The 24,916-nt window shown below is 37.1% G+C and overlaps 1 protein-coding gene across 1 annotated transcript; it reads right to left on the bottom strand.

Moving 5' to 3' along the window:
• nr6a1a (nuclear receptor subfamily 6, group A, member 1a) lies at positions 1–24,392 on the bottom strand. Its single transcript, XM_056464275.1, has 10 exons — positions 24,388–24,392; positions 23,170–23,192; positions 17,952–18,182; positions 14,723–14,778; positions 9,959–10,125; positions 9,249–9,458; positions 7,403–7,657; positions 2,844–2,965; positions 2,074–2,226; positions 1–137 (listed from the first exon to the last, which is right to left on the bottom strand). The coding sequence occupies exons 1-10, from the start codon at positions 24,390–24,392 to the stop codon at positions 1–3; spliced, it is 1,359 nt and encodes a 452-aa protein (XP_056320250.1).
• Between the last annotated feature and the right edge of the window lie 524 nt (positions 24,393–24,916).

Raw genomic sequence — 24,916 nt, 5'->3', positions numbered from 1 at the left:
CTAGTTGGCAGGAGCGGCACCCTTCGTCACGCAAGGGGAGGAGCTTGTCCTGTAGCTGCTCAGACTGGACTTACAGGAGTGCAATACTGCCTTGAAGAGCAGAGGGAGCTGCTCCAGAGGGATGTTCACCAGCTTCCCTGAAACACCAGCACAAAATACATCAGGTTAGATTAAATTAACTTATTTAAAGGAGAACTATTATGCAAAAATCACTTTTATAAGAGGTTGTGTGGGAACAGTGTGTGAATATAACCAGCTTCTAATAGTAAACATTTAATAATTTTATTTGTTCTAATCAGACTTGATCAAAACAGTCTGCAGAAACACTTTGATTGACATTCTCCCGCTGTAGGTGTCATGAGAGGGGGAAAGCCCCGCCCACTAGTGACAATCGTCTCCCTCATTAGCATAGGAGCTTAGTCCTGTTTTTAAATCTGCCACTATGCTGAAACACAGGCATCAGTAGCTCCGCCTTCTTCTGAAAAGAGCTCAATCTCATTTGAATTTAAAGCGACAGTCAATTATGATCAAAGCCAAAATAGGTCAGTTTCAGAAAGTTAGAAAACATTATCTGTGTGGTATTTTGAGCTGAAACTTCACACACACACACTCACAAACACATACAAACAAATGAGAGTTTCTTTCTTATGTTGAAAACTAAAGAAGATATTTTGAGGAATGCTGGTGATGGCACTCATTGACTTCACATTTAAGTAAGGGTATTCATGAACCCTTAGTCCTGCTATACATTAAGTGGCCTTAATTACTCTGTACTTACATCAGAAAATGATGCACTTATTGTGTTCATATAGTATTGCTCAACACTTCTGGTGCTCTTGGAGTGGGATGTCTGGGGGTTGGATTAAGGTTAGGGATGGGTAAACAGTGTGATTATAAAGCAGATTAGTAAAAACATGTATTGTACATAATTAGTACCATCTACTATGGAGATCAATTGGTGCCATTTACTATGGCGGTCAATGAGTGAGTGCCATCTACTATGGAGGTCAATTGGTGCCACCTACTATGGAGATCAATTGGTTCCATCTACTATGGAGGTCAATTGGTGCCATCCACTACGGAGGTCAACTGGTGCCATCTACTGTGGAGGTCATAAGTGCCATCTACTATGGAGGTCAATTGGTGCCATCTACTATAGAGGTCAATTGGTGCCATCCACTATGGAGATCAAGTGGTGCCATCTACTATGGAGATCAAGTGGTGCCATCTACTATGGAGATCAATTGGTGCCATCTACTATGGAGATCAATTGGTGCCATCTACTATGGAGGTAAATTGGTGCCATCTACTATGGAGATCAATTGGTGCCATCTACTATGGAGATCAATTGGTGCCATCTACTATGGAGATCAATTGGTGCCATCTACTATGGAGATCAATTGGTGCCATCTACTATGGAGGTAAATTGGTGCCATCTACTATGGAGATCAATTGGTGCCATCTACTATGGAGGTCAACGAGTGCCATCCTCTATGGAGATCAATTGGTGCCATTTACTTTGGAAATCAATTTGTGCCATCTACTATGGAGATCAATTGGTGCCCTCTCCTCTATGGAGGTCAATTGGTGCTATGTACTATGGAGATCAATTGGTGCCCTCTCCTCTATGGAGGTCAATTGGTGCTATGTACTATGGAGGTCAATTGGTGCCATACACTATGAAAATCAATTGGAGCCATCCACTATGGAAGACAATTGGCGCCATCCACTATGGAGGTCAATTGGTGCCATCTACTATAAAAGACAATTGATGCCATCTACTATGGAGGTCAATTGATGCCATCCACTGTGGAGGTCAATTGGTGCCATCCACTATGGAGGTCAATTGGTGCCATCCACTATGGAGGTTAATTGGTGCCATCCACTATGGAGGTCAATTGATGCCATCCACTATGGAGGTCAATTGATGCCATCCACTATGGAGGTCAATTGATACAAGCCACTATGGAGATCAATTCGTGCCATCTACCCTGCAGGTCAATGAGTGCCATCACTAGTCAATGGAAGCTTTTGTGTTCAATAAGAAAGAAACTCCTAAATTTCTGGACTCACCTGCAATGCAGCGTATCTCTGGCAGACACATCATGATCTCAGGGAAGCGTTTGGGCTGGTGAGGGTACTTGTACTCCGTGTAATCCTGACAAACGTACCAATAACGCTTGTTCAACTGCTCCAGCTGCGTCACATTGGTCAGTCCACGGATATCTGGACAAATATAAAGAAATATCCAGTCAGATGTATGACCAGCTACTTTTCTACTGACATTCAGACCGACAGAGTTATAGAGTTTGGTGAACTGATGACCTTCACAGCCAATCACAGTCATTTCTGTTGAGCACGTGAACACAATGGCAAATCAGCACTGTTTAAGAACACGCTCAACAGCCCTCAAAGGTTAGCATAGAATGGACATATTGAAAACTTAACTACCGATTGGTACCAAATTCCAGTATCTTGACAACACTATTTGTTACCAGTGTAGTATTTACAGTATTTAAAATGCTTTTCTTAGAGTTTCCATCTTGTTTTTAGTCCAAATATCTTAAAATCCTTAAATCAAGAAGCATTTTCTAGACAAGCAGTAAATATAGTTATGTTTTCAGAAATAATGAGTCAAAATTAAGTGTGTTTTTCCTTAAAACAGGCAAAATAATCTGTCAACTGGCAAAGAGAATAGAGTTGTTTTTTATTTGAAATAAGATTACTTTTCTATCCACATTGGCAGATTATTTTGCTTGTTTTAAGAGAAAAATGCACCTAATAATTTTTAGACTTTAGCTGTATGCTGATGTACAGTAGATGCAGATGTGTGTGTGTTTTACCTTGGTTAAGGAAGTTAATGGCCTTCATGCAGGCGTACTCCTCATTGCTGACCTTCATCTGATGAAACTTGCGGAAGAGATAGATCAGCTTCTCCATCACCTCCATCCCGTCCTCACTGAAACTACACACACACTTGATCAGCAACACCACTCACACACTCTAAAAAGCAACTAGTTGACTTAACTTACAGTCCACATGAAATCAAAACTAACCATATTGACGTTGTTCGCTCGCATTGCTAGTTTTGTGGAGAACAATTCATCTGTGCATGTCATTAAGACAAAACAATAGTTTGCTCTTGTCGTGTAAAATCAAAGTCTGAAATGCACTTCCTGTTTGTTTTTGAGTTAAATTTTCAGATTAGGTCTGTCTGAGGTACTGGGCGTGGCTAACATACTTAACCACGCCCCTCCAGCTGTCAGTTTTGACATCAACAAACAGAAATGGTGAGCAGGAGGAGTCTGTTAGGTTGTAATAACTCTTTTTGAATGACACGCCTACTTTACTACATTCAATCAGCTCGCAGTAGAAAAACAAGCCACGCCCACTGTTTACTCATTTAATATTGCGTTTCTCTAAGAACTGCGGCACAATACGAGGAAAAAAACAACAACAAAAAAACAAATCGCAGCTTCCAGTTCATGCAGACTTTAAAAAAAGAGAGTCAACTCCTTGCCTAAAAATTATTTAGTAAACAAACTATCTAGATAATTATAAAAGTTAAGTCAATGGGTTTACAGACTTTTTTTAAGTTTAAGTTTGTTGTTTTAAAGGCAACGCCTTTTTAAAACAGTAACAGCGGATGAGTCTAAATGATCTGACCAGATCACAAAGTGAAGCACAGCTCAATAATTAGACAAAATGTCAGATTTTCCCCCAATCACATCCGATATTGATCTGTTCTCATCAACAAGCAAACAGAAAACCGACTGCGCTTCCCCAAGAAAAAAAAGGAGTGTGCTGCGCTTTTTGTGTTGCTAGGCAACCACTGAATCAGCTGTGTATTGTGCACGAGCACTGCGGTTGATATTGTTATATTTAATAATATTGTGATATCCGGAGCTATTTGACGTCACAAATTGTGAATAACTCGAACAGTGAGCCCTAGTCTTCCCTCCATCTTTAAAAGTCTCCATGGTCATCTTAACACCACAAAAACTGTTGTTACCTCAACGGAAACCCCGTCTCTGCTTTCATTTGATTGGACAATTAAAAAAAAGGTTAATGGTTAAAGATTAATGACTGATTAAATTAATAAATGTAATTAATTTATGATAGTTATGTGTTTGAATAAAACCGTTTAAGCAATGGTGTCATTTAGAGCCTCTTTGTGCATTAAATAAAACAAAATTATATTCCTTTTTAGTCAAAACATCGCCAATTGTCAATATCTGAGAATAAAACATGTAAATGACTAGAACAAGTGTCAGAATTACCCCCACAGTGATTACTATAATTAATTAATACAATTTTGCTCCATATTGACATGATAGCATCACGCAGTTGCTGCACATCCATGATGCCAATCTCCCGTTCCACCACATCCCAAAGGTGCTCTATTGGATTGAGCTCTGGTGACTGTGGAGGCCATTTGAGTACAGTGAACTCATTGTCATGTTCAAGAAATCAGTCTGAGATGATTGGTGCTTTATGACATGGTGTGTTATCCTGCTGGAAGTAGCCATCAGAAGATGGAGACACTGTGCTCATAAAGGGATGGACATGGTCAGCAACAATACTCAGGTAGGCTGTGGCGTTGACACGATGCACTAATGGGCCCAAAGTGTGCCAAGAAAATATCCCCTACACCATTACACCACCACCACTAGCCTGAACTGCTGATACAAGGTAGGATGGATCCATGCTTTCATGTTGTTAAAGCCAAATTCTGACCCGACCATCCGAATGTGTCAGCAGAAATGGAGACTCAGTTGGACAGGTGTACCTAATAAAGTGGCCGGTGAGTGTATATGATTTATATTGCTATATTTATACTTACAATACATAAAACAAGAGTTCAATTTAAAAAAGCAAAGCCTATATTACAACACAGATATCTATATTAAATATTAACTACATTACATGATATTTCACTGGTGTATATGCAGGTATTTCCTTAAGTAAGGCTCTTTTTCCTCATGAGAGAATAATTAGTCTTATCATCAGATCCTATTCATGCATGTGTTCTCTAGCTATATATACAGTATGTGTACATCCTGTTGGCCATGATAACAGCGCTCGCTAGCTTAATTTATGTTCCTGTAATGCTAATAAGAGCTTGTTTGTGTGGAAGAGCAGATGAAGCGTGAGACGTGTCCTGTGTTAAATCGCTCCAGAGTAAATGTGAGTTAGTAAATGCTCTCCTCAGCCTGTGTGAGCTGTTTCTGCTTTACTGACTGCAGGGTCAGGACATCGGTGTTCTTCTGACCGGATAAAAGCGGATGTTTCGCCGCTTCACACCTCACGCCCTGAGCTTCTGCCCCCGAACACAACAAGACATCCACATAGCAGATCAAGAGGAGGAGGAACAGAGGTCAGAGGATCACACACACACTCACACACCCATCATACCAGTGCTAGTAATACACTTTTCAGGTATACAGACGTTTACACTGTTGAAGACAGAATTATTAGCCCTCTTGTATAATTTTTCCCATTTAACAGAAAGAAGAACACATTTCTAATCATAATAGTGTTAATAACTCATCTCTAATCACTGATTTCTTTTCTCTTCACCATGATGACAGCACATAATATTAGACTAGATATTACTAGACACTAGTATTCAGCTTAAAGTGACATTTAAAGGCTTAACTAGGGTAATTAGGGTAAAGTTAGGGTAATTAGGCAAGTTATTGTATAACAGTGAGCTATTCAGGAGACGATCCAAAACTAATATTGCTTAAGGGGGCTAATAATATTGACCTTAAAATGAGTATAAAATAATTAAGAACTGCTTTTATTCTAGCCGAAATAAAACAAATAAGACTTTCTCCAGAAGAAAAAATATTATAGGAAATACTGTGAGAAATTCCTGAATCTGTTCAACATCATTTGGGAAATATCTGAAAAAGAAACTCACAGGAGGGAGAATAATCCTGACTTCAGCTGTATATTTAAAATATATATATAGTAACATTTTATATATGGGCGACACAGTGGCTTAGTGGTTAGCACTGTCACCTCACAGCAAGAAGGTCGCTGGATCGAGTCCCAGCAGGGTCAGTTGGCATTTCTGTGTGGAGTTTGCATGTTCTCCCCGTGTTGGCGTGGGTTTCCTCCAGGAGTCTGTTCTTCGTACCTCACTTAAATGATCTAACTGATCTCTGGCTAATTTGGTTCTTCAAACAAGATCGTGAATCAGATTAAAATGTCTGGATGAACTGATCTGGGATCTCTGCGTGTGTTGTGAAGGACAGATCTATCGATCCTCGAAATAATGATCAGCAATGCAACGATTGGCTGACGGCACAGCAGCATAATGACATCATCTGATTAATATTCAATTATCCATGTGAGCAAAATGATATCAAATTCACAGTAAACGGTTTGTTAGATGATACGTGATAACTTCCCACATTTGTTGTGGGCTGCAGGCTTTACATTTTCATGTGTATTTAGTATTTAGCAATATATTTCGTTTTACAGTGGATTTTCTTTATTAGTAGCCGGTTTCTTAATCAGTGTAAAGAATATCTGGAGGTTTAAATTAATTTTGCATCACAAAAGCATTTTAATATCGTTAAAGGTGTCTGCAACTTTAGTGAAGCATCAAATGACCGTTATATTAGCTGTCAAAACTTGTTCATGACTGCACAAATAAATTATTCCTTTAAAATAAGTTGAATATTGTGCATGTCTATTGTCATGCACAAATTGTACTAAAGTGATGGTACTCGTTTGTGTCTAAAAAATTCATATCACCTAGAACCACCAGGTGGCAGTCTTTGTCATTTTATTTCGGAGGGTGGATTGCGTAAGTTTTTTTATTATGTATATATTTTTAACTATATAGTTAAAAATATATGTATATATTTACTACTTTCCCAAGTGTATATAACTACTGTAAGAAAATATCAGAATTCTGTACATATTTTCAGTATTATCTTTGCTTGAACGGACCCGATCTGATCCTGTTTACATGAAATGAGCTGCTGCTCCCAAGTAGGTTTGAGCTACCAGAACTGTTGCTATGACAACAACTCTCACATGAGTTTTGAAGAACTAAACTATCCTGGATCGTGTCAAATCGTCAACAACCAAATCCAGCGAATTGAGTAATCCACGAACGAAAAACGGACCCCAGGTGCTCCGGTTTCCCCCACAGTCCAAACCCATGCGCTTTAGGGGAATTGATGAATTACATTGGCTGTAGTGTATGAGTGTGTGTGTGGATGAGTGTTTCCCAGTACTGGGTTGCAGCTGGAGGGGCATCCACTGCATAAAACATATTCTGGAATAGTTAGCGGTTCATTCCGCTGTGGCGACCCCTGATACATAAGAGACCAAGCTGAAGGAAAATGAATGAATACATATATATATATATATATATACTCACCTGTGCAGCTCGTCGTCTGACGGTGTGTATTTGTGTGTGACGTTGGCCAGGTCTCCGAGCACCTGAGCGCTGTAGACGGTCAGACAGGCCAGCAGGATGAGCTCCTGCCAGGTGGCGCTCAGGAGTCGTGTGTAGTCCTCGATGGAGAGATCACAGAAGAACGGCAGCTTCTTTATCCAGGAGATCTGCCTGAAGAGCAGCTCATCTGCCAGACGACACAGCAGAGCAAACAACTCCACCTGAGTCACGCGATACCTGAGAGAGAGACACACACACACACAGTTAGAGACAGACACACACAAACACGGAGACAGACATGAACACACACACACACACACACACACACACACACACACACACACACACGTGCACAGACAAACACATAGACAGAAACAAAAAGACACACACACACACAGTCAGAGACACACACACACAGACAGACAGACCTAAACACATTGAGACAGACATGAACACACACGCGCACGCACAGGCAAACACATAGACAGAAACAAAAAACACCCGGACACACACACACAGACACAAACACACACACGTGCAGAAAAAAACACCCAGACACACGCACAGACACAAGCAAACACACACACATACACAAACACACACAGAAACAGAAAAAAACACCCAGACACACACATACAGGCACACACACACAAACACACACACACACACACACACACAGAAAAAAACATCCAGACACACACATACAGGCACACACACACAAACAAACACACACACACAGAAAAAAACACCCAGACACACACACACATACAGACACACACGCAGACACAAACACACACACACAAACAGAAAAAAACACCCAGACACACACATACAGGCACGCACACATAAACACACACAAACAAACAACACACACACACACACACACACACACACACACACACAGTCAGAGACACACACACACACACAGACAGACAGACCTAAACACATTGAGACAGACATGAACACACACGCGCACGCACAGGCAAACACATAGACAGAAACAAAAAACACCCGGACACACACACACACAGACACAAACACACACACGTGCAGAAAAAAACACCCAGACACACGCACAGACACAAGCAAACACACACACATACACACACACACACAAACAGAAAAAAACACCCAGACACACACACACAGACACAAACACACAGACAAACAGAAAAAAAACACCCAGACACACACATACAGGCACACACACACAAACACACACACACACACACACACACACACACACACAGAAAAAAACATCCATACACAGACATACAGGCACACACACACAAACACACACACACAGAAAAAAACACCCAGACACACACACACATACAGACACACATGCAGACACAAACACACACACACACACAGAAAAAAACACCCAGACACACATATACAGGCACGCACACATAAACACACACAAACAAACACACACACACACACACACACACACACACACACACAGAGAGACAAAGATACACACAGAACACGCACACACAGAAACAGAAAAAAAACAGGCACACAAATACAGGCACACACAAAGACACACACACACACACGTACAGACAGACACAAAGAGACAAAGACACATAACACACACACAAAAACACAAATACAGACACACAGAGAGAAACCCCCCCCCCACACACACACACACACACACACACACACACGAGCATTTCATCAATGGTGTTTACATTTATTTCTAAGTTTCTCCTCCACACTCAACCATCAGACAACACTGAAATCACTTTACTACACAGGTGTGTACACCATGATGATGATGTTTTTGCATATTTATATTGATAGTGAATTTGCAGTTTACCCATCCTCAATGAGCATGGGTGTGCCCAGGGGCGCCAGATCCTCTGCTGCCACCAGCTGGCTGATGAGTGTGTGGCTCTGCGGGTACAGACTCCGCGGCTGTGCTGCGTATCCGAACAGATGAGGCAGAAACTGGTAGTGTTGAGCCATCGCATTGCCGATATACTGCTCCCTCAGAGCTGTGGTGTAGCCGTTCAGCTCCACAGAGCGACTGCGCGCACAACAGACAAGAGAAACACAACTCACAATGCACACTAGGCATGGGCCAGGGATACGATTCTGACATTATATCCTAACGCTTACTGATTCTGCGATAAATATTACGATGCAGATACAATTTCACCAGATGATTTAATACTATTGACTGGGATGATTTGGTAAGACAGTGCATCTGCATATAATCTAATAACCAATATACAAGCATAGATAAATACACTAAAGATATAGATACCGTTGAATTAAACAGTGTTTTCCGAATATTTAGGTACTGTAATTGTCTAATAAAAATAATTAAATGAAAATAAGAATTATTAAAGTTACAAAAGGTACAATTTCTTATGTCTGAATGCTTATTACGCAGTCACATGCCTCAAAAACACATGCAATTATAATATAAATGCAACATTGCATATATAGCTTTTATTGCATGTCGTGTCTGGTCACATGTTGTTAGGATGCGGTGTTGTTTGTGTTGTAGTAAGCATCACTCACTTGGATGACAGTGTGGACACAGGCGATGGCTGATTCCCATCAGAGACTCCATTGCCGGGTGAACTGTGGTCGCTGTCGCCGTTGTTTCCCCATGTGTGCTCCGGCATGTTCGCTTCATCCTTAAACTCCTGTCCGGACATAATCCGCTCGATCTCCTCATCGGAAATCTGCAAAAAAAATTAAATAAATACATTTATATATATATACAAATCGTTAAATTATCTATCTTTGGGCTACCTCTATTAGATTCTCACTGGCAGCTCAAATTTAGCTCTGTTTTAGCCATGTTTAGATGTCTATTAGACATCTATCAGACATCTTTTAAACATAAAAAACAAGCTCAGCCTTCATATGCACTTGATACCTCCAAACACAAGCACAAGAAATCAGGCTAAAGCAAGCCAAACGCGTCTATTTTTGGGTTATTCTTATATGTCTATTAGATTTTCACTGGCAGACCAAATTTAGCTTTGATTTAGACGTCTATTGGACATCTATTTGACATCTTTTAAACATAAAAACAGCTTAGCCTTTATATCCGCCTTCTACCCTCTTGCACAAACACAAGAAATCAGTCTAAATTAAGTCAAACACTTCCATACACCAACACCACTCTAAATAGTCTATTTTTGGGCTATACATATACGTTTATTAGATTTTCATTGATAGCACAAATTTAGCCTTGTTTTAGTCCTGTTTAGATGTCTATTAGACGTCTATCAGACATTCTTTAAACATAAAAACAGCTCAGCCCTTATGTCTGCGTTGTACCGTCTAACACAATCACAAGAAATCAGGCTAAAGCAAGCCAAACGCGACTATTTTTGGGTTATTCATATACGTCTATTAGATTTTCACTGGCAGACCAAATTTGTTTTGTTTTAGCCAAGCCAGTCCATGTTTAGACGTCTATTGGACATCTATTTGACATCTTTTAAACATAAAAAACAGCTTAGCCTTTATATCCGCCTTCTACCCTTATGCACAAACACAAGAAATCAGTCTAAATTAAGCCAAACACTTCCATACACCAACACCGCTCTAATTATTATTATCTAGTTTTTGGGCTATACATATACGTTTATTAGATTTTCATTGACAGCACAAATTAAGCCTTGTTTGTATGTCTATTAGACGTCTATCAGACATATTTTAAACATATAAAACTTTATATCTGTACAGTCAAATACAAACACCCCAAATTTAGCCTCGTTTTAGCCAAGGTGTCTTTGTTTAGACGTCTATTAGACATCTTTTACACATAAAAATGCTTGCTGGGAATATACATTTAGATTAGGACTGACTTAACTCAAACTGGTGCCACAGAAAACCAAATTGGAACATCCCTATTAATCAAAATAAAAGAAATATCAAAATCAGAAATCAGGCTAAAGCAAGCCACATGCTTCCATCAATCAACGCTGTGCTAAATGATCTATTTTTGCGCTATTCTTATATGTCAATTAGATTTTCACTGACAGATCAAATTTAACCCTGTTTTAGCCATGTTTAGACATTTATTAGACATCTATCAGACATCTTTTAAACATAAAAACAGCTCAGCCCTTATATCGGTGTTGAACCGTCTAACACAAACACAAGAAATCAGGCAAAACCAAGCCAAATGCTTTCATTCACCAACACCGCATAGTCTATTTTTGGGTTATTCCTATACGTCTATTAGATTTTCACTAAATTTAGCCATATTTTAGCCATGTTTAGACATCTATTACACATCTATCAGACATCTTTTAAACATAAAAAACAAGGTCAGCCTTCATATCCACATTATACCTTCAAACACAAACACAAGAAATCAGAATAAAGCAAGCCAAACACATCTATTTTTAGACTATTCTTATACGTCTGTTAGATTTTCACTGACAGACCAAATTTAGCCTTCTTTTAGCCAAGCTGTCTATGTTTAGACATCTGTCAGACATCTTTTAAACATAAAAAAAACAGCTCAACCTTTATATCCATGCTGTACTGTCAAACAGAAGAAATCAAGCTAAACCAATCCAAACGCTTCCATACACCAACAGCGCACTAAATAGTCTATTTTTGGGCTATACGTATATATTTATTAGATTTTCATTGCCAGCACAAATTTAACCTTGTTTAGACATCTATTAGACATCTATCAGACATCTTTTTAGCATAAAAAAACAAGCTCAGCCTTCCATGTCAACCACAAACACCCCAAATTTAGCCTTGTTTTAGCCAAGGTGTCTATGTTTAGACGTCTATCAGACATCTCTTAAACATTAAAAAATGCTTGCTGGAATATATATTCGGATTGAGGCTGACTTGAATCAAACTGTTGCAACAGAAAACCAGATTGGGACATCCCTATTAATCAAGAACCTTAAAAATACAGCCAATGTCTCGCAAAGAGTGTGAATGAGTCTGCAAATAACATATGTTCATCGCCAGAGAGCACAAGACACACACACATTTCCTAGCATTTCCTAGCACCAACACACACACTCATACACAAAGCACTTATTCTCACTCTCAGCGGCAACACGACAGTAAGAGACAAACCAGCGCTCCAGTCAAGGCCGTGCACTAAAAACATTCCCCTTTTAATTCCAGCGCCGGGTTCAAGCCATCGTTAACAGTGCTTTATTTTGTCTAAGGTGAAGCAACCAGCCATTGTGTGCCGCAGAGGCAATTAGGACAAGTCAATACGCCGACGGTTTCTAGTGCCGGGATCAGGTGCAAACAAGAGTGCTACACGGACTAACAAGATCAGCCTTTATATCCGCTTTGTCCAGTCAAACACAAACACAAAAATCAGGCTAAAGCAAGCCAAACGCTTCCATACACCAATAACACGCTAAATAGTCTATTTTTGGACTATTCTTATATCCGATTAGATTTTCACTGACAGTCCAAATTAAGCCTTGTTTTAGCCATGTTGAGACATCTAATAGACATCTATCAGACATCTTTTAAACATAAAAAACAAGCTCAGCCTTTATATCCGCTTTGCCCTGTTAAACACAAACACAAGAAATCAGGCTAAAGCAAGCCAAAACCTTCCATATACCAGCATCACGGTAAATAGTCTATTTTTGGGCTATTCTTCTACACCTATTACATTTTCACTGACAGTCTGAGTTTTACACGTCTATTAGACATCTATCAGACATCTTTTAAACATAAAAAACAAGATCTGCCTTTATATCTGCTTTGTACCTTGTTCATTATGTTAGCCTAGTTTTAACCATATTTAGACATCTATTAGACATCTTTTAAACATAAAAAGCAAGATCTGCCTTTATATCTGCTTTGTCCAGTCAAACACAAACACAAAAAATCAGGCTAAAGCAAGCCAAACACTTCCATACACCAACATCACGCAAAGTAGTCTATTTTATGGCTATTCTAAGAGGTCTATTAGATTTTCACTGACAGTCTGAATTTTAGATGTCTATTAGACATCTATGAGACATCTTTTTAAAAATTAAAAACAAGATCTGCCTTTATATCCGTTTTGTACCTTGTCTGCTATGTTATCCTTGTTTTAACCATGTTTAGACGTCTAATAGACATCTATCAGACATCTTTTACCTATAAAAAAAGCCTTTATTTCTGCTTTGACCCATCAAACAAAAGGCTAAAGCAAGCCAAATGCTTCCATTCACCAACACTGTGCTAAATAATCTATTTTTGGGTTATTCTTAGATGTCTATTAGATTTTCATTAACAGTACAAATTTTAGACATCTATTAGACATCTATTGAACATCTTTTAAACATAAAAGAACAAGCTCAGCCTTTATATCTGCTTTGTCCCGTCAAACACAAACACAAGAAATCAGGTTAAAGCAAGCCAAACACTTCCATACACCAACACGGATCTAAATAGTCTATTTTGGGTTATTCTTAGACATCTATTAGATTTTCACTGACAGTCTGAATTTTAGACGTCCATTAGACATCTATTGAACATCTTTTAGACATAAAAAACAAGATCTACCTTTATATCTGCCTTGTACCTTGTCTGCTATGTTATCCTTGTTTTATTCATGTTTAGACATCTATTAGACATCTATCAGACATCTTTTAAACGTAAAAAACAGCCTTCATTTACGCTTTGTCCCATCAAGCACAAGAAATCGAGCTAAAGCAAACAGGCTAAACACTTCCATAGACCAACACCATGATAAACGGTCTATTTTAGGGCTATTATACATTTATTAGATTTACTCTGACTGAAGTTTAAACGTCTATTAGACATCTATCAGACATCTTTTAAAAATAAAAAAACAAGATCTACCTTTATATCCACAAAAGAAATCAGGCTACAGCAAGCCAAACGCTTCCACACACCAACATCAACACTAAATAGAGCCATGATCACATTCTACACGTCTGAAAAAATCATATCAGGGGGCAAGATTTGATTATTAAGTGTATATTCGCTGGTTTTGGGAGAAAACCAGTCGAACACAATGATTTTATGAGGTCGGCGGATGATGAATGAGCAGAGAATTCTGGCCTTGAGGACGACTAATGAAATTAACATCTTCAGAGGTCACTTCATCGGCATCTCTATTTATGCCGAAATACAAATGTATTGCGCTTGTTCTGATTAGCGCCTGAATTAATCAGCTCTATTTCCTCTATTGATGCATGGAGAGGCCAAACTTGAGCTGAATGGCGGTGATGGGAGTAATTAATATGTGTCTTAATGAAGTAAAGAGTATGTATAGACGAGGATCAGGGATTCTGAATGAGGCGTTATGGGTAATACCTGTACAGGGCCGATGCTTTTGTTTCTTCCTCCCGGCATGCCATCTTCTCGGATTGCTGGAAAAAAAAACACAATCGGAAAATAAATTTGGTGTTAATTTGAAAAGAATTTTACCTTCAAAATCCTGAAATGCTTCGCCTCTTTTCAGCATTCCTATGGAAATGGTGCACAAAGAGGTCTGTGGGGTGATTTAGATGTTGTGAGGGAAAATACTTTTAAACAAGGCAAAGTTTGGAGACGACGGGGGAAACATAATGATGTTTTGAAAGGTGGTTTTGGTAAAGATGCTATAAGAACGCTTTAAAGACACTATATTTGGTATGCATTGAGGATTAGGAGTCTCTAATGTCGATGCTTTGAGTCTGTGAAGTTAAGTTGTAACCCACGGAGGTCATGCAGTATAATTATTTATCCACAAATTAGCTTTTTTTGTCTTTAAGCACAGCCTCAGGAAGTTTATTTCAACAACATATTGAAAAGATGTCAGCTATTTAATAATAATTATAATAATAAATTCACAGACCGTTATTAATTATCATTTGGTTCATTGGCTTACCTTATTACAGGTTAAAAAAATAGGAAATAAGGAAAATAATGAACCAAATTATCATTATTATCTCATGTTTTAAACCAGTGCACATATAGATGTCATATTTATTATTATTATTATTATTATTATTATTATTATTATTATTATTATTAATAATAAAAGTAATCGTAATAATAATAATAACAACAACAACAACAACAACAACAACAACAACAATATTAATATTATGCGTCACGGTGGCGCAATGGGTAGCTCGATCGCCTCACAGCAAGAAGGTCACTAGTTCAAGCCTAGCCTGGGTCAGTTGGCATTTCTGTGTGGAGTTCACATGTTCTCCCCGTGTTGGCGTGGGTTTCCCCCACAAGTCCAAAGACATGCTATAGGTGAATTGGGTAAGCTAAATTGTCCATATGTGTGTGTGAATGAGTGTGTATGGGTGTTTCCCAGTGATGGGTTGCAGCTAGAAGGCCATCTGATGTGTAAAACATATGCTGGAATAGTTGGCGGTTCATTCCGCTGTAGTGACCTCTGATGAATAAAGGGACTACGCTGAAGGAAAATGATCGAATGAATGAATGAATAATTAAAAATAAAAAAGTATAATAATAATAATTATATTTACAGACCTTTAATATTTATCATTTGGTGCATTGGTTTCGCTTATTGCAGGTAAAAAAATAAGGCAAAAAATATTTATTGTTTGAATATTTATTATACTTATATTATTTTTTATATGACATCTATATTTGCACTTCTTTAAAACATGACAAAAGATTTAAACTGATTTATGGCCAAAAATGAGCTTTTCAAACATAATTATATGATGTTTAGTTCATACTATTTACTGTATATTGCATAGTAAAAATAAGAAAATAATATATAATCAATGTGTATAGTATTTACAAATTGTCTTGCAATTATGTTTAATACGCTACATTTTTTGGCAAAGAACATTTTAGATCATAGTTAATTGTTTTGTCCACATAAAGATGTCATATGTATTTTAATAATAATAATAATAATAATAATATTTCTTTATTAATAATTACTATATTAATAATTGTAATTTGGTTCATTGACTTACTCAATATGTGTATGTACACACACACATACATACATATATAGATACATATATACACATGAATATATTCATACACACACACGTACACACACACACACACACAGACATACACACACACACACACACACACACATATATACACATATATATATATATATATATATATATATATATATATATATATATATATATATATATATACACACACTGACATACACACATATACACACATATACATACATACATACATATATATATATATATATACGTGTGTTATAAATGTTTTATAAATGTTTTTAAAAGCCTTATAAAAGTTACGTGTATATTGGATTATATATAATCCTCTTGCATATGGCAAAATGGTCACTAAAGTTTTCATGGCAAAGTACATTTTAAATCATTGTTTTATTTTTTAGTTGTGTTTTGTAAGTGCCCTTACTTTATAAGTGCTAACAATCAAAATTTCGCACATGTAAAAACCTTGATTATGGTTTTTACGGCCGTAGTTTAAGTAGAACATGAGCATTCTGTCATCATTCACTCATTAAATATCACACTATGGTCACTTTTGGGATCTGTTTAATATTTTTTAAATATATTATAAATAACAATATTTATTTATGTTTAACTTTCTGATAAGTGTACTTCAGTACAGCATGACAAAAGATTATTAAAAAATGCCCTAAAAATAAGCACTAGTAAAATATGATACACAGTCATCATGACAAAGAGAATTTAAATTACTTATTAAAATGATTATGTTTAAAAAAATGTGTTGGGAAAAAAAATCAAAGTGGAAATATTTGAAAAATATATTCAAATAGGACAGGAGGGCTACAAATATTTAGTGATGTGCAGTACTGCAGTGTCCACTAGAGGGCGGCGCTGATCATGGATTTATTCTACTGGATAAACCAGTTCATACCAGTTCATCCTGTGTTTTGGTAACCAGATCAGCCTCCCAACCAGCTAAACCAGCCAGAACCAGCCTAAACCGTGAGCATTTCAGCTTTTATTCAGCAATAATGACGTGGATTGTGAGGCTTGACTTAAGGCAAGTTGTTATTACAGTAGTAGTGATGTCTGTAGTGTGTTTTAGAAATAAGCACTGCAGTTTTGCTGTCTGTCTCTTTAAAAGTCCTGTCAAGTGCTTTGAAATGTGGATTTTTTCCCCAATGTTTGATGTAATAGTGCTGGGGAAAATGCACAGTATTTCCTATAATATTTTTTCTTCTGGAGAAAGTCTTGTTTTTTTTATTTCGGCTAGAATAAAAGCAGTTCTTAATTGTTTTAAAGCCATTTTAAGGTCAATATTATTAGCCCCTTCAGCAATATTAGTTTTGGATTGTCTCCAGAACAAACCACTGTTATACAATGACTTGCCTAATTACTCTAACTTTACCCTAATTACCCTAGTTAAGCCTTTAAATGTCACTTTAAGCTGAATACTAGTGTCTTGAAGAATATCTAGTCTAATATTATTGACTGTCATCATATTAAGTTGAGATTACGTCAAACATCGAATAAAGAAATGCACATTTCAGAGCACTTGAACTGTATCCTTGACTTGTTTTCTCCTGTGTGTGTTTTCCTCTCACCTTTGCGGTTCATACCCATCTGCAGGCACTTGAGCAGGCGGCAGTATTGACAGCGGTTGCGCTGTTTGCGGGACATCTCGCAGTTTTTGTCGCGGCTGCATCGATACACGCGCTTGTTGCAGATGCTGCGCTTGAAGAAACCCTTGCAGCCCTCGCATGAAATAATGCCATAGTGCAGTCCTGTGGCGCGGTCTCCACATATAAGACAAGAGCGCTGCTCAGCCTGGTCATCTGAAACACACACACACATGCAAATCAACACCTGAGTATTATGCATGTACAGTTTCACTCATGATTGTAACCCATAGGGGTGACATGGTGAGTCAGTGGATACAGCAAGAAGGTCACTGGTTTGAGTCCCAGCTGGGTCAGTTGGCGTTTCTGTGTGGAGTTTGCATGTTCTGCCCGTGTTGGTGTGGGTTTCCTCTGGGTGCTCCGGTTTCCACCACAGTCCAAACACACGCGCTATAGGGGAATTGATTAACTAAATTGGCCTTAGTGTATGAGTGTGTGAATGAGAGTGTGTTGGTGTTTTCCAGTACTGGGTTGCAGCTGGAAGGGCATCTGCTGTGTAAAATATATGCTGGATAAGCTGGCGGTTCATTCCGCTGTAGTGACCCCTTGTATTGTAGAGTCTAAACGTGTGTATAAATACAGCTTTTATATTAATTTCAGTAACATTATTAATTTATGCTGCTTTTTACAAGATGTAAAACGCATCTCCGATGTTTCTAGAGTGTGTGTGTGTGTGTGTGTGAAGTTTCAGCTCAAAACATCACACAAATGTTTCATACCTCTCTGAAACGGACCCTTTTAGGCTTTGATCCTAATTGAGGCAATTTGGTGACTGTCGCTTTAAATGCAAATGAGATTGTGCTCTTTTAAAAAGAGGGCGGAGCTACAAAAGCCTGTGCCCTTTAAACGATGATTTACATGACTGAAGTCCAATACAGTTTGTAATATTTTCTGTTTTTCAATAGAGCCAGACAAAATCTGCAGATATTTTTTTGCTATTTCTGCACAGACGTTTGTAAAAATAAAAAAGAATTTAAATATGCATATTTATGCAGAATGTTTTTTGAAGTATGGTAACTAAAATCTTCAAACACGAAATAAAAATTAAGAAATTTAACGTTTATTTCAAGTTTACAATGTAAATGCAGATAGATCCACTTGTTTAGTAAACAAAGCAACTCTCTCATCTCAGGCCTGTAGCCAAGGTGAAAGGGCCTTTTTGCAGTTATTCACTTAATTTGTATTTAATTATGAGGTTTAGTGACATTTAGTGACATTTTAAGCACTGTTTTTAGCTGGATTAGGTTGTCGGATGTACTACAAATATTTCCTAAAGATTTAGAATGAAGAAATATGAAGAAAAAAAGACTTATTTTTAAAATACAAATTCATTAATCAATTATCAATAGAAAATGAATTGTGTTAAAGTTTTAAATTAAAAACTGTAGCCCATTTTAGGCCAATAACAATAGCACATTCAGCTTTCCTCAGTCAGAATTTGGCCATTTGAATATTGAATAGTTATAAAATAATAAATATATAATAAATAATGCAGAGTTTAACGATTCTTCTAGCCTCTTTGGTAAACAATACAATCCAAAATTCATGGATAACAACAACAATAGCCTAATTAATATATTAGTTTTTATTTTCTTCCAAAAAAAGGTCCAAGATTTGGAATAAAAGTTCCTTGTAAAAGGTTTTCTCTGTTTAACAGCAATACAGTCAGTCAGTAGTGAAAGACGACATCACCTATGTCAGATTCCGCTTGGTCTTAAAGCCTTTAAAGGGTTATTTCACAATTTTTCACGGCTTAGGGGTCAAACGAGGACAAATGAGCTCAAGTATGGGACACTTTTAGCTACTAAAATCTGACTTTACAAACTGCATTGTAACTAAATCAAACAAACATATGCATAATAGTTCATAATACTACAGAAATTAATCTAAAAACGGATTAAATTTCATTAATACACACATTTACATGTAAATAAATAGCTACTTTTTGACACTTTAGTTTAAGCAACAATTCATTACTGGATTATACCTATTTATTAGCATTTATAAAGTATGATCTTACTTTACATAGCCGTACTCAATGCCTAAACCCAACTACTACATTAATAACTATTCAAAAGCAGCTAATTAATAGTTTATTGAGCTAAACGATGGTTTGTTAAAAGCATGAATTGTAGATTAAAATAAAGCTCGGCTGATATATTATACGAGATGCTTACCAAACATGTACATTTATTCATGAAGCACACTTTAATCCTAATTCCACCAAAATAATAGTGACTTTTGATCCTCAGGTTTTAATTACAGTGAATGAGCTTAAATGGAAGAAAAAAGGATACTATTTACAACACAAACACACACCAACACACACAGTAAGTATTTATGCTCTTCCCACAGCTGTAATGATGTTTCTACTGTACACACTGTGTATTGTGTCCACTTCCCCTAAACACAACCCTCATAGAAAACAATCTGCATGTTTACAATGTCAAAATACTTCCTAATGTTTGATTTAGGAGCCCGTTCATGCATGGGGACTAAATATATGTTCTCAAAAAGTCAGAAATTACTGGTATTGCTATACAGCTGAAGCCAGAATTATTAGCCCTCCTGTATATTCCCTCAAATTTCTGTTCAACACATTTCTAAACATAATAGTTTAATAACTCATCTCTAATAATTGATTTCTTTTCTCTTTGTCAAGATGACAGCACATAATATTAGACTAGATATTCTTCTAGACACTAGTATTCAGCTTAAAGTGACATTTAAAGGCTTCACTAGGGTAATTAGGGTAAAGTTAGGGTAATTAGGCAAGTCATTGTATAACAGTGGTTTGTTCTGGAGACAATCCAAAACTAATATTGCTGAAGGGGGCTAATAATATTGACCTTAAAATGGCTTTAAACATTAAGAACTGCTTTTATTCTAGCCAAAATAAAACAAATAAGACTTTTTCCAGAAGAAAAAATATTAGAGGAAATACTGTGAGAAATTCCTGAATCTGTTCAACATCATTTGGGAAATATCTGAAAAACGAGGGCGAATAATTCTGGCAACTATGCTTGACATTTGGTCCCCACTTTGTGATGACCACCAGGACACACACTGGATCCCTCCCCCGTGAGCAGATGTGTGTGTGGTGCTGTGGAAACACTGGCAGGAATGTGCTTGCTCACGGCGAGTGTGTCGTCACGCCTCACTAAACGGAGAAAGAGTTCAAACCGAGAGCAGCGGAAACACAAACCCCGATCCTGCTGTCACTGACACCAGATCAGCTAACAGGAGAACACACACACACACACACACACACCCCCGTCTGCAGCCTGACCAATACCCACACACACAGTCACACAAACACACACGTACATATATATGCACACAGAACAGTGTTTTACTAAAGAATCACTTATCATTACACAAACATGCACACTCACAAACACCCACACAACAAAACACACACACACACACTCACAAACACCCACACACACACACAAACCCATATTTACATTCACACATATACCCACACACACACACACACACACACACACACACACACACACACACACACACACACACAGAGAGAGAACAGTTCATTCATTCATTTTCTTTTCAGCTTAGTCCCTTTATTCATCAGGGGTCGCCACAGTGGAATGAACCGCCAACTATTCCAGCATATGTTTTACACAGCGGATGCCCTTCCAGCTGCAACCCAACACTTAGAAAAACCAATACACTCTCACATTCCCACACACACTCATACACTACAGCCATATAGTTCATCAGTTCCCCTGTAGCGCATGTGTTTGGACTGTCGGGGAAATCGGAGCACCCGGAGGAAACCCACACCAACACGGGCAGAACATGCAAACTCCACACAGAAATGAAAACTGACCCAGCCTGGACTCAAACCAGCGACCTTCTTGCTGAGAAGCGACAGTGCTAACCACTGAGCCTCCACGCCGCCCCACACAGAACAGTCCTTTACAAAACATTAACTTCAGTGAAAATAAATAACTTTAGTCAAACATACACACTCACAAACAAACACACACACTCAAACGAACACATACTGTACACACACATCTTCCGGTGCTAACTCGTATGTCTCATTACGTTTAAATGTGTTAATCCAAAATAACCATCAGTTTTCTAACGAACGAACGAAGGTTAAAACCAGGGGGGATCGTGCCTTTGCTGTGGTGGCCCCCAAACTCTGCAATAATTTGCCTCTCCATGTTAGGCAGGCGACAAACCTTCCTGTTTTTAAATCTAGTCTTAAAACCCATTATTACCCATTGGCTTTAATTCCATGTGAGAGTCTTCCAGTATGTCTGTAGTATTAGATGGTGTATGTGTGTCCAGCTCTTTGGTAAGCACTTGCTGCTTTTAAAAAGCGCTTTATAATAAACATTGACTTGACTTGAACGTTAATTTCCAGAACCTTTACTTTCTCTGTTGCTTTTCTTACTAAGAGTTTGTGTCTTGTTTCTAGTCCAAATATATAAAAAATCTTAAATAAAGAAGCATTTTCTAGACAAATACTAAATATTACTTTGTTTTTAGGAATAATGAGTGGAAATGAAGTGAGTTGTGCTCAAAACACACCCAGAACTCATTAAGAGGATAAGCACAACCCTGTTAGACCATGCGCCAGGCACAAACTGTATTTTCCATCCTGAAAATAGCCAAAATGGCTTCAGACACGCCCTTAACACTTTTGCACTTGAGCTTTAGACTTTAGATTGTTAAAATAGAGCCCTAAATGTGATACTAATATATAAAATGCTTCTTGAGTTAAGAAGAGATGTTTGGACTAGAAACAAGACAACAACTGTATACAAAACAATATATAAATCAGGTTTTCTTATTTAATCAAAGACATTTTCTGCTAAAAAAGGGTGATATACATCTACATTCACCAGATGAATCAAGCTAATTAACTGAAACCAAATCTAAAACATGATTCAAGCTAAAGATGCACAGAGCATGCACGAGTGTAGATGTCAGAGTAAAGCGCCGCAGAAAAGCGAGCGGAGGGAAAGGCGCGGGGTCAACTGCAGGCTGCGGAGCGTTAACAGAGAGTTCAAGTCATAAAAACAGGGTCATGGCCCAGCGCCTTTTCTTCCTCAATCTGAGAGGGAGTTTTCACAGGCCCGTCGTTACAGCGGAGTCAAGAACAGGCCATTCAGACCATCTGACGGCTTTCTTCACTCCTCTATAGGACAGTATGATTACAGTGCAGATGCCGTCTTTTTCTCGACGCGCTCTTTGAGAAGGGTTACAGCCGTGTTAAGTGTGGCTCTTTCACACTCCTACACACACAACGTTTGCTCTCGCAGGGGTTTATCGGGTCACTTTTTTCGATGCCACGGCAAGAGGGTTTGCTTAGAAAACATCTGAATAACATGCTGACATATCAGACTGAATATTCCTGCAGAGAAAAAAATAATCATTCATTGGATTTACTACATTTTCTTAAGGAAAGTGGTTGGAAACAATCTATAAGAGCTGAATTTAAGCTAACAAATTAAGTTGAACATTACCACATTTCATTTGTTTGCTTAAATTCAGCCCATATAAATCGTTTGCAACCACTTTCTTTTAAAAAAAAATGTTTGTAAATCCAATGAACCATTTTTTTCAGTGTACTATTGATTAATAAGCAGCTAATTAATAGATTATTAAGGCAAAACCTCTTAATTAATGATTTGTTAATAGCGTGAATTATACATTCGAATAAATTGTGAGTTTATTTCCTTCCTATCTTGGTCACACTTCATTTGAATGTACAATTCACACTATTAACAAACCATTAACTAAGACTTTTTAGCTCAGTACACTATTAGGTAGTAGTTGGGTTTAAGTATTGGGGATTAGGTGTGTAAAATAAGATCATACTTTACATCATGCACCATACTATTTTTGTATTGAAGTATAGACTGCTATTCCAAGGTTTGTTTACATTCATATAAAGTCTTTAAATTGTAATAATATTTATACAATACTTTATATGGTATAATATTTTATTATATTATGCTAATTATTTTATAAAATCTTGAATGGAAAAAACAAACAAAATGTATTTTAATAATAATAATAATAATAATAATAATAATAACAATAATAAAAAAAATAATAATAATAATAATAATAATAATAATAATAAAATCCAATTTTTGGCATTACAATTGGCCAAATGAAATGTAAAATTATTCTATTTTGACTGTGTATTTTTGTCAAAAACAACAAATGATATTTATAACTTGCTTATTGAATTAATGTTTGATTTAGATGCTAAATAAGTATAAGAAAAATAATCTAACTGCATTTCAAAGCAAAAACAACATTAATTCACTTACCCTACTGGCAGATTATTTTGCTTGTTTAAGGAAAAATTCACTCCATTTTGACTCCTTATTTCTGAAAACACCACAATAATTTATACTAATCTATAAAATGCATCTTGTGTTAAGAATTTTGAGATATTTGAACTAGAAATGAGACAAAAACTTCAAGTAAGAAAAGCAACAGTGAAAGTAAAGGTTCTGGAAATCAAACCCTAAATAGGAAAACCATTTATTTGCAGTGAACTTTTGTTTTTTAATCAAAGAATAAAAAAGGCAATAAGCATCATCATTTACCATGATGAATCCAGCTAAAAACCTCAGTCAGTAAACAAACAAACTGTAAACAAAAACCCTGTATTTTAATAATCATTTTTAAAATCCCATTTTTGGCATTACAATTGATCAAACGAAATTAAAAAAAATCTATTTTGACTGTATTTTTGTCAAAAACAACAACAGTTATTTATAACTTGATTATAGAATTAACAATGTTTTTATAAGAATAATCTTACTGCATTTCAAAGCGAAACACAAGATTTTTAGCTTAGCTTATTGGCAGATTATTTTGCTTGTTTTAAGGAA

Source organism: Danio aesculapii, chromosome 8, assembly GCF_903798145.1.
Source record: "Danio aesculapii chromosome 8, fDanAes4.1, whole genome shotgun sequence".
In the NCBI taxonomy this organism is placed as follows: domain Eukaryota; kingdom Metazoa; phylum Chordata; class Actinopteri; order Cypriniformes; family Danionidae; genus Danio; species Danio aesculapii.
The sequence above is the reverse complement of the archived record's forward strand: the minus strand, read 5'-3'. Positions and strand labels throughout refer to the sequence as shown.